The sequence below is a fragment of the Miniopterus natalensis genome, chromosome 5 (assembly GCF_054644295.1).
Source record: "Miniopterus natalensis isolate mMinNat1 chromosome 5, mMinNat1.hap1, whole genome shotgun sequence".
NCBI classification, from domain to species: Eukaryota; Metazoa; Chordata; class Mammalia; order Chiroptera; family Miniopteridae; genus Miniopterus; species Miniopterus natalensis.
In genome coordinates this window covers 69,521,040-69,533,395 of record NC_142085.1, presented here as the reverse complement: position 1 = coordinate 69,533,395, position 12,356 = coordinate 69,521,040, and the positions used below count along the sequence as shown (strand labels likewise).

At 35.2% G+C, this 12,356-nt stretch overlaps 1 protein-coding gene across 1 annotated transcript in view; it reads right to left on the bottom strand.

Moving 5' to 3' along the window:
• The window catches only part of LAMA2 (laminin subunit alpha 2), a 458,292-nt gene that overhangs the window by 111,492 nt on the left and 334,444 nt on the right, over positions 1–12,356 (bottom strand). The window contains exons 33-34 of the mRNA XM_087817608.1: positions 11,660–11,746; positions 7,196–7,389 (exon numbers count right to left, since the gene is read on the bottom strand). Coding sequence (XP_087673734.1) covers positions 7,196–7,389; positions 11,660–11,746 — 281 coding nt within the window. The remainder of the gene's footprint in view (positions 1–7,195; positions 7,390–11,659; positions 11,747–12,356) is intronic.

Genomic DNA, 12,356 nt, shown 5'->3' with positions numbered 1-12,356 from the left:
CCTGCAATTACTGTCCCCACCAACCCTACAGCATTCCCCTTGTCTTGCCACCTTAATACTCATGTGTGTGGGGCCCTCTAACTACTTTATTTATATATTGTTTCTCTCTCACCAGAGAAGGGCCCTTAATTACCTTTGATCATAGTGCCTAGGAAATTGTCTTCCACATAGTAAACAATTAATAAATAGTCCTTTACTACTATCTTTGTGAAAGAAGAGCAAACATTATTTTGGAGAATACCACCAGGGTGTTAGAAGGAAAGCACTGAGAGAGGGAGAGGGAGGAGAGTGGGATGGGGGTGGGGGGGAGGCCAAATAGGAAATGTCAAAGTGAGAGGAAATAGAGAACCACACAGATGTATGAGGAACAGGAAATAGGATAAAAACAATGATTAGAGAGAAAAACTGTCTTGTGATTGAAGAGGCAGAGACTGACTGCTGTCAATGAGGTGACTGTTGTGATACCTTCATGAGGTCATTCAGTTTTGATCCAGCAAAGAGTTATTGGAATGGAGGGATGGAGGGGAAGCAAAGAGATATAAAACACTATCAAGAAAGAAACAACAAGATGGGTTCCTGAACAGATAAAGGCAATGCTCACTTCTGGGGTGCAGTAAACATGGTTACCACTTCTTTGCCACTCCTCCCACTAAGAGGTCTAGTCTGTTTGCCTCCCTTGAATTTGGGTTGGCTTTATGACTCACTCTGACTCGCAGCGTGTTAGGGGAGTACTGTGGCTCTGGAGCCTCAGCTTCAAGGGATTTTGCAGTTTCTATTTCCACATTCTTGGCTCCCTGCTGCCTTGTAAACAATCCCAGATTAGCCTCCTTGAGGAACAGAGGCAACTTGATCTTGAGAAAGACAGGCCCAACCATTCCAACTGAGGCCCCATCATGTGAATGGGGCCATCTGGGACTCCCCAGGCATGACAGCAAAAGAATTATCCAATGGAGTGTCTCTCAAATTGCAACCTACAGGATCTTGAAGATATATACAGTGTTGTTTTAGGCTATTGAACTTTGGAGTGGCAGCTTAGAAAATTCATATTCCTTTCCAAATTTTGCATGTATGATCTAGAGCATAAATTCAGAACAGAGACAAGTTGCAATTCATAGGTTAAAAACAAGTCTTAATTATATTAAAAGTTATGAAGAATAGGAAGTTTCCTTTCCCACTGAGTCCAAGTTCATCATTGTTTTAAAAGTTCCATTTAACTTCTAGTGAAGATGTATTTTGGGCAGACACTTTCAGGAGGTAAGCAAGCAAATGCTCTTTTTTCAATGACAAGATCTTGAAAGATACTTGATAATATCTAACCATGCTTTTTAGGGCCATGTGTTCTTTAGGAATCCTTTGCTAGTTTGTTTTCTAACTTATTATAATTTATAACCTACCTATTTCCAAAGAGGAGTCAGCTCATTCATAATGATATAGAGAGGCTCCTTACTGATGGTTCCAGAAATTTTCAGGGAAATTTTTCTGTTTTTATTTCATACAAGAAGAAATCAGGGACTGTAATGCAGAACTAGATCTGATTTACTGTAATAGACTATAGAGTAAATTGGTGAATGAGAATGCCAAGAGGCATGATGAATACTAATTTTTCTCTCATTTATTCTACCCCCTGCCCATCTGTTTTGGTTTCTCATCTTCAGTTGTTGAAATGAAAATGTATTTAATTGCTCTTTCCAGGACTCATACATTCCATTTTAAGTCTCTGTGTCGAAAGGTCTATTATTATCCCATGTCTTATGGTCTCTGCATTTGCTTTTAGGGGAACAAAAGTGCAAGCACATTTCCATAAGTGAAGGGTAAGTTCTACCTATGCTCCAAGTACTATACTAACATCTGTCCAAATGGGCCAGAAAGACATGAATATGACAGTCATGGGGATTTTTTCAAAGCTTCTGGATAAGTCTAGTTCATGCAGTTATAAGATAAACACATGGAGAAATGTGTCCTTTACATAATGATTTGCTATTTTATTCTGACACAAAATATTTTTACTTACACCACAAGCCACTTTTATTTGCCCTCAAAAAGTCTGAAATGTCTGGCAACAAACATTGGAAATGGGATGCAAATTTAAAACAGATTTAACTCACTATGATAGGGAAGATTTGAAGAGTGTATAGAGACATGGGATATTCATATTATGTAAACAATTATTTTTTGATAAGGGTGCACTAACTGTTCAGTGTAAATTAACATCTATTTAATAATCAGGACCCCCTTCCCTCCCCAAAATCTTTAAACCATTCTCCTCAGCAACAGAAATAAGATTATAAAATGAGATCCTTCCTAAAATGCATGGGAGCAAAACCAAATATTTCAAGACTATGATTATATTTTACATGACTAAATGTTTCTGAGACTTTGCCTATAAAAGTCCCAGGGTAAATTTGTACCTAATATTAACAGATGCAGTACTAAATTCATACCGTTATAGCTGGGCACATGTAAGGAGGAAATCATGCAGCTGATATTACAGATCTTTCTGTTAGCAATTAGTACAAAATACTGCCCTTCTCCCAGAGTCCCCCATGCATAAGTCCTGGCTTACTGTCACAGAAAATTCACACGCTGCATCCAAACCAAAGAAGCTGAAGCTGGAATGAGTGCATTGAATACTTTTGAAAAGGCCAAACCTATTAACCGATTTTAGCTAAAGATACATAAATTGTCTGCTCTAATCAAATAGGGATAAAATGAGTAAATATACATTTCCAACGAAAGATAAAATTTGTGTTAATATGCATGTTTTAGTTTAACTCTTCTACATTTAAGGCCATTGATAGTTCCTTGAGTATGAATTTATATTTCTCTCTTTTCCCTTTCCCTTTCAAAAAGAAACTTTTAGATTAGCATATATTTAGAGTTTATTATTATATATAAATGAAGAGCTTCTAAAGTAAAAATTTGGTTTTAAACTGATTAAGAAGGCTTTTTTTTTGTCTGTTATTTCTTTAAATAGAGAGAAAGGTATTTTGTAAGCTTTAGGTGAAGCCGATGAATTTGTTCACGTACCAAGTTATAATATATATATATACTATAAATTTGTATGTTTTAATTTTAAATTTTATATTAATATATAAATTTTATTTAATATCTATGTTTAAAAAATCCTGTATAAAAATATATATGAAAACCAAGTTAAATATGGTTCCAGTATGGTATAGCTTTTCAGGAAAACAAAATCTTTGATAGTCCTATAAATAATAATGGAATAGTAGCTTTTATCTACACAATATTCACTACATGGCAGGCAATATGTTGTGTCTTGCCATCATTATCTAATGTTCACAGAAATTTTATGAAGCACTTTTAATATCTTCATTTTAAAGATGAGAAAGTTAGTCACAATCAAGACATTTATTAATCTATAAATATAAACTTAAAGAGATGAGAAAGTGTAAGGTGGTCATAAAAGAGGTTTTCAGTGAGTTGAAGACTAGAATTAAAGATAATTATAGAAAATAAAAATTCAGCCTAACTTAAATATTTCATCAGAGACTGATGGGCTGCTCAGAATATTATGCTTTTGAAAAAAATAATAAAATAATAACCATGAGATAATAATGTCTAGAATTTTTTGATCATCTATTATGCTTACATATTTAATGATGAAGTGAGGTAGGCTTAGAAAAATTAAGTCATGTCACACACAACTTGTACATGGCCTGCCAGGATTCAGGCCTGCAAGAGCCTTCAAATAGCAATTTTCCTGCATCAGAAAAAGAGACGATTACACTATCTGACTTAAAAGCTTTCTTCCTACTTTGAAATCATTTAATTCTATTGCTCTGTGAGGTCAGTAAGCTCCTTGAATATAGTAGAATGAAAACTGTAATCAGATGTTTACTCTTGAAATAAAGTCTGGGCCCGGCCGGGCGTGGCTCAGCGGTTGAGCATTGACCTAGGATCCAGGTGATCGGGGTTCGATTCCTGGTCAGGGCACATGCCCGGGTTGCGGGCTTGATTCCCAATTGGGAGCGTGCAGGGGGCAGCCGATCAATGATGACTCTCTCACCATTGATGTTTCTATCTCTCTCTCTCTCTCCCTCTTCCTTCCTCTCTCTGAAATCAAGATATATTTTAAACAAACAAGCAAACAAATAAATAAATAAAGTCTGACTGAAAATAAAGGAAATTGTGATCAGCCTCCTCTACATGACAACTCAACCAAACAACTCCTTAAGTCCATTAATACAACACCTTTCTCAATGTGATAGACAAACCATTGAGACTAATCGCCAATAACTAGGAAGATTATCTAGAATCAGAGTATTTGCTTTTCTACAACGTTGTTAGCCTGGACCTATGCTAGGAGGTTGACAATAAGAAACTCAAAACATCTTTTACTAACAAAACTGATGCAGAGAAGGTGCTAACAGGATGAACAGAAGTTGGTTTTATAGCCTTTCTGATCCCTGGATTTGAACAATACACCATGGCTTAGAGCTGTAGAAAAGTAGAGTAAACTTATTGGCCTTTGAATAGGAACTAGCACTTAGGGATTAAATGAGAGCACAGAGAGGATGGCATTTAAGGGTCTAGGACAGAGGGTGATCACATGACCAACAAGCAAAGCTCATTCAGTAGCATCTGGGGGTCAACTGATGGTTTTTGTCATCTCTTATTATAGAAAGTCCCATTTTCTATATAGTGATGAACCACATCCCACTATTTTGCTCCTGTTCTCATATATAGAGAGCAATAAATGCCATTAATAATTACCTTTGATTATGAGGACAGCACTATTTTAGTGAAGATATATAAGGGTCTCTGCATTATTGTGATGAGATCCTTGGTGGCAACTGGCTATTAAAAATAATTTTGACTGTGTCTCTGCAGATCAGTATCAAGTTTGAATAAAACTTCAGACCTCAGGGTTCACCAGCTGGCTGGAAGGTGTGTCTTTTATAGAGTTAAGGTGCATTACCATATTTAACTCGGTTTACCTTAGGTTGCAGGTAAAAAATACACTGTGATTGCTTTTTACAACATTGGCGTGCAAAACAACATTTAAAGGTTATATTTGAGATAAATTGTGATTATAAATAATAAAGCTGATATATTCCTAATATTTCATATGTAATGAATAAAATAGAAATATCAATTTGATATTTTCAAAATGCTATTTTAGGTACTCTCTATGGAATAACATTTTTGCCAACAGCTACTAATTTTAATTTTTGTTCTCTAAGAGAGTAACGTGTTTTACTATGCCACTCATAATCTATTTTAAACATCACGTGAGTTGTTTGATGTTAATTACCAGTCTGTAGAAAAGAGGACATGAACAAAGTCAAGTTTTGTTTCACAATATAAAACTTTAGTATTAAATAAATAATAGCTTTCTCACTCATTTTCCAATTTCAGAAAGGCAGGCAGTTGTTTTATTTTATAAAATAGTATGTAAATTATGAATTAGAGTTGAAAGAGAAGACTGGATTTGTACTAACCTAACTTACTAAGAAGTCCTGATTTGGGAGGCTCCATTAAATATCTATTCAGAAATCACCAATGTGCACCCAGACGTACACATTGTAGAGCTGTCCCAAAATATTCCTATTAGAAAAAATAAAAAGGCATTGAAGGGAATCTGAGCACCCAGCTCATGTATCTTTTCATCTGCATAGAAGATAGGACTCCACGTGACAATTTCTGATGGACAAGGCTCTATCGTAATTACCATATTGATATTGTGTATACTTAAATTTTTGTGTGTGTTGTTTTAGCCCATTTTATGTTTACTCTCCATTGAGGTAACGTGGGCTCTAAGCTCAGAGGGAGCTTTTCTGAGAAGACATTTCCCTTACTACATGGATATTCCCTTGCCTGAACCAGGCTACCTCCATCCACTCCCACTACAGTCACACGATGTAAAACAGGCCCTGCAGATCAAATGTGCCAGGTGAATCCAGGCTTTGGTCTCTTGCTCTAATCTAGTTAATGGATGTAGAAAGATATTAAAAAGAAACTTGAGGATAAGTCAGAGTTATGTCCTCACTTGTGTCCTGTTTTGCTATCTCATTTCAAAACTAGAAGGATATCTGAGTGCTGGGAAAGACCAACATAATGGAACCATGGCATATTTTTCCACAGTAGGAGACATTTTATAAAGTGAGAAAAGCGAATCTGTATATGTCATTAACTGAATATGATAATGTAAATGTATATTACATTTAATCTCTCTCCCCAAACCTTGACATTTATTTTAATTTTAAATGTAATACATTTCCATTAAATGTTTGAAATACATAGAAAAATAATTTAAAAATCTATATTCCCATCCTTAGTTTTTGAGGTAACTCTTACGAAACTAGAGCACACAAAAATTCTAATTAAGATGCTATTAACAGTTAGACAGACATAAGATGTTAAAACCAGAAATACTAGCATGCATTGTATAAATACATGAAAATAGGTAAATAGTGAAATAAAAGAACTGAAATATTTTATATTTATCTTTGTTAGAAAGAATTAAGACCACTAATGTAAATTCCCTCAAGGAGAAAAATACATAACAGTCCCTCTGTAAATTTAAAAATGACCTCTATTAGATTAGAATTTGTATAAGATCCAATAATTATATAACTACTGGTATTTGATGTGCTTTCAACATGGAATTACTGAATCCAGAAGCAGGTTAAAAAAGAGAGAGAAAGAGCAAGCCAAATGCTCTTCATTTATTGTACATGTGAATAAAAATACTTGAGTTCACTGCCAATGCTTCCAGGTTCTACAGTTCAAGAGAAAGTTATGAAGCAGTAAGCCCAAGGATTTCTGTAAAAGCTAGGAAAAGTCAGCTGCCATTCAAGGCTAAAAGTGTCTGTCCAGCCAATTACAAATTTAGAAGACTCTAAAAAATTGAAAAAACCCAGATCTTTAAGCTGTCACAAAGACAATGCCAAATCTGAGATGGACAAAATAAAAATAAAATCTGCCTCCAGGAGCTTTGTTGTAGGTCTTCAAAGAACCGACTAAAGCATGCTGAGGATTTTCTCAGCTGGTCTTGGCTCAGCAGGATGGAGACAAAACAGCAGGCAAACAACAGAAGGTGGACAGACAGTGTCAGAAAGAATGAAGCACTAGCTATTGCAAAAAACAAAGAAAAAAAGTCTCTCACTGGAAGTGAGACAGAAATGGAACCAAGGCCCCAGAACTAACAGCTAAGTTAGTATATACGTACAAACACACTCCGTGCCCTCTCGTGCATGCCAGTGCTCGCAGCCATCACACTTGGGCCCCGTGGCTCCAGGTCGGCACTTGCAGAGCCCTGTGACCGAGTCACAGGGGACAGGCACAGAGCCATAGGGATCACACTCACATTCTTGGCAGGAGCCTCCCGGGCTGCTTGGGCTGCCAGTATAGCCAGGGGCACACCTGGATGGAAACAGTGACAAAGCAAAGGAGATGAATGAATTCATGTCTCTAAATTGCTGCTGTTGCGTGTGTTGTTTTAAATGAAACAAAACTAAAAGCGAGAGTCAATAGATCAGGAGTCAGCAAAGTTTTCCTGGAAAGAGCCAGATAATAAATATTTTAAGCTTTGCAGGTCAAGAGGCAAAATCAAAATCATGTAGTGAGAGGGAAATAAAATTTCCAACTTTTTTTGGTTGATTTAATTCAAGAAATAATAATAATAAAAATAATTGGTACAAATTATTTTATAATGATAATCTACTAAGTAAAACCAACCTACTAGTGAAAAGAATGGAATTCTTATTGAGGTATCAAATTTACTTAACTAGGGTTCAAATTTAGTGCTTCCTATCATCAAATTGATTGTAAATGCTTGCCTACAACAACCATTCTTAGCTTGAGTGCCATACAGAACCAGGATAATGGGCAAAATTTTGTAGACTATAGTTTGCCCACCAGTGCTCTAGATTATAAACTATTTTTGGAAGTCTTTTTTTAAAAAATTAGAAATAAATAAAATTACATATTGACTCCTGGCCTTTCTTAGACTCATGCATTTTAGATATCAAAATGACTGAATCATTCAACGCGAGACAGGCTGAGCCTCTCTTAGATGGATGGGAATGTCCTTCAGTTAGTTCTTGAATCTTTCCTAGATTAAAGTTTCCCTTCGCGTACTCCCCAGACCCATGTGTTCGTGCCTGGGCCAGTCATTGCCAGCCACGGTGGGAACCTGGCGAACAGAGGTCCACTCTGCCCCTGCGTGAAGAAGCCCAGCTCTGGAAGCCAGACACGCAGCAGCTGGGGAGCCGCACTGGCAGTGTGTGCTCACTTGATGCCAGCTCTCTCCTTCTCCCTGTTTCCTCTCACCCAGTTTTAAGTAAACCTCTTCTGTTTTGAATCTGTTTAGTCTCCTTTCTTGATTTCTGTCCTGAATGGGAGCAAGAACCACTCCACCAATGACAAACCCATGAATTTTATTGAGTGTCAAGAAGCAAGTTAAGTGACAATAAACTAAATTTTCTATTTACTTCTATTGCTCTTTCCTTTCTAACAGACCTTCCTCAAGATGAATTTTTTATTGTGTGCCCATGGACATGGGTTAATGTTATACAAATGAAATATATAACATCAATTAGAGAAATTACAAGGGAAAGCCACTGGATAAATCCATAGTGAAATCCACTCAATGACTCTTCCACCCATCCACGCATTCATTCACCTAAGGATACAACCTTGGCTGTGTTACTGGAAGTGGTAACGTTACAAGGCTCTAGCAAGAACATATACTCTGGTTTTCCCAGAATGGTCTCAGGTTACTTTTTGTCCTGGCTTAGTTATTAAAAACACTTCTTGTCTCTCCTTCAAGTATCCCAGATTGGACAGTAAATTACATACAGTCAGCCAAAATGTAATCAACAGTTAGAATTTTTGTTCAAAAGGCAAGTATGGGAGGAAGTTGTGAGACAGTAGGACTTCGGAGCCAAATGTTATTAACACTGGCCAAATAATCTTCGGCCATATTTAGTGACCTGGTATTGTAACAATGTTCATGGCTGATTGTGAAAGTTATTTTATCCTGGCCAGGTTAGAAAAGGCAAAGCAAGAAGAAAATTGTCTGTAACATTAGGCTTTTATACATTTATGGTTTTAATTGTTATTTTATTTCCAATATAACATTACAAATGCTTGATAAAAGTTTTATTTAAATAAAACCACTTAAATTGTTTCTTAACATCTGCAGGTGAAAGAATTCTGTTCTGTGCCGGTTCAGATTAAATACTCAGAGTTTATTACAAGAGTAACTAAGATAGAGCATGGGAGGGTTTTCTACACTTCTGCAGAGATACTCAGGACGTTTAAGCAGTTTTAGGCCTAAGCTGATGAGTTTGGGCAGGTCATAAGGTGATTTAAATGACTTAAGAATCTCTCAGAAGTGGAACAAATTTATTTGGAAGGTTACAGTAAAAATTTAACCAAGACCTTTGGCTTAATTTGGCTGAATAAAAGCAATTTTTCAGGGAAATAGAACCTGATCATTTATGTTAGAGATGATAACTGCAAAGCTGTAACAACACTGGAGAACTGCAAAAACAATTCAAGCCATTTGCCTTTGATAGTGTATGACCCTGATCACCCATATGCTATATAAATTGCCAACTCTTATTTATTAAACATTAATGGGTATTTAAAAAATAAATTTTCTGTAATCACTCTGTCTGAAGACAATAATTGACATTTCAGTGTACCTTCCAGTCTTTTCTACAGACATGCTTTCATAGATAGTGGTGACTTCAATTTATAAATGTAGCTATGCTATCAAACATTTCTTTTCATAAATTACTGCAGATAATTTCCTTGGTGTTCAGGGATGTTTCTAGTCATCATCCTGCTGGAGTTTACAAGGGCATGAAATGAATATTAGCCTAAGCATGAATACCAAAGCACACTGGTGGATATTAAAATATACATCTATTCAAGTGATGTATAAGTCTCCAAAACAAATGGAAATATTTTTGAATTTTGTATTGCTTTGAGTTATTTAATTGCTGCTAATTTCTGCTGACATGGAATGCACTGTTATATATATATTGGATATTGTGTTTAGAGTTACCACATATAGAATTATTTGCACATATATTTTGCAAACTTATAGAAAAATGTGTTGGAATTTATAAAACTTAAGTTTAATTATTTAGTTACCTACTTATTTCCACTATTAACACAACCATCACTGTTGCTATCAAAAGAAAATTCTTAAATGAGTGACGGAAAAATTCGTATTGGTTTATATTTGCAAAGAGAGTCATAATTTAAGGAAGTGCTTCTAGAAGAATCTGGCAAAAGAGTGGGTAAAGCAGGACATGGAAAAGAAATGATCCAAGCAATGGTGTGATTCTAGGTTCTATTCCAGCCTAATTTCATAAAAAGCTCTGTAGCATAAATAACATCACAAACTTTGTTTAATTTTGGTTCAAAGAAGCTAGACTTTTGTACTCTCATGCTAGTCAGTCATTGACTTTGAACCACTGGAGGAAGGTGGGGTCAATTCTCAGGCCTTTTAGCCCCTCTTATGGGAGAGGATGCTCTGTGCAGGCACCAGCTTCATCCTCTGTGCACTTGATCTGCACAATGTTAATTTCAAGTAGGTAGAACATCATCTCTTCTGATATTATGGGTGAGAAAAGTGGAACCCAGCTAAGCTGGTAGAGCTAGGCTGGGTCTTCATAAGATTTTATACTATTGTCAATTATGCAATAATTAGCATGCATGTGTAATGTTCATAGTTAATATTAGTTACTCATTGTTACTTCAGAGATAATACCTAAAACATACTAAAAGTGGTGGCGATATGCTTGAATATCCAGGACACTGATCTTACAGAAAATATGGATCCAGAAGATATTAATTTCAAACTCACTAGACAGTCAGTCTGAAATTGTGCTTCTTACTTTACCATTTGTGTTATAGTTAGAATTCAATTGAGTAACTACATACATCCATGATCAGATTTTATAAAACATGTGGTGAGAGGAAGCATTTTAATACTGTTTGCCTGTTGAAAAGGAGAAACAAATAACAAACACTCTATTGTTTGGGTTGTTCTAATTAAGAATGCTTGGTACCACTGATATTCTGAATTATGTATACACTTGCTGCTGTAGTGCCATAGTGCTGAGAACAGTGACATGCATGTAATTAGTGCTAGCCAGTATTTTCCACTAAACTAAAATGAGAATTATATGTGGTCAGCTTTTTGTTATTGTTAACTACTTATAAGCTTTGGAAACTGATTTATTTGTTCTTATAAAGCTCCTCTCTCTCTCTCTCTCTCTCTCTCTCTCTCATATAGTAGTATATATGCATATATATGTTAGTATGTATATATACAAGGTATCCTAAAAAATATATACACACTTTAATAGCTGATAGCTCAATTTTGAAAGTGAAATGTATTTTAATAAACACTGCTTTTATAATTATTCAAAGTGTGTGCATACATTTTTTTGGGACACCTTATATTTATACACTAAAACAGATTACAAAATTGTGAAATAATTTGTTTCTTTGGAAAAACTCTAAAGATAGGAAAGTAGTTTTGAAAGCATATAAACAACTAGTGACTATGAAAATAATAAAGTTATGAAAATAATGAGTACTTTTCTATTATGATCCTTTATTATACTATCTCTAAGCATCATTATGCTCCATGTATCATGACTGTTCATACCGTTCGCAGTACTGGCCTTCATATCCACGTGGACAAGCTGTGCAGCGGAAATCATCAGGGCCTTCCATGACACAAGAAGGGCTGAAACTGAACCAGAAAAAAAAATTGTAAAAATATTTTCCCCTATTTATTTTACAAGTTCAAGTAATTCTATCCAGTATTTAGATGACTGGAACTTATTTTTAGTGATAATAAGTGCCCTTATTTATAACTTTAAGTTCCTATTCAATGGTAAAATATCACAACTAAATACTACCAATAATAATCAACAAATAAGTATGGTTGGTTTTTAATGAATTAACAATACATCAAATTGACAATGTTAAAATTTTAATAATTATACACCGACCATAAAGATATGAAAAATTCAGCAAAAGTGTCCTCTTTTCATGAATCAAAAGAAAAATATGAGTAGAATTTATGCATATTGGCCTGACAGTAGAATAAGTATTATTGAATATCTTCAGGTAAAAAAGGGGGGGGGTCATAAAAGTTATATAAAGCTTTTCTGAAAACTCAGATCAAATTGCCACTGGTGCTTCAACATATGAAGTGTGAATAAATGTTTTACTTAAAATAAAAGAATGCCTTTTCTAATTTACATACAAATTTCAAACTACATTTTATTTGAAACACAAAGTAATGCGATTTAGTGTGAGAAAAGAAGGAAAGCTTCCTACAGAAAATGGGTAAGATT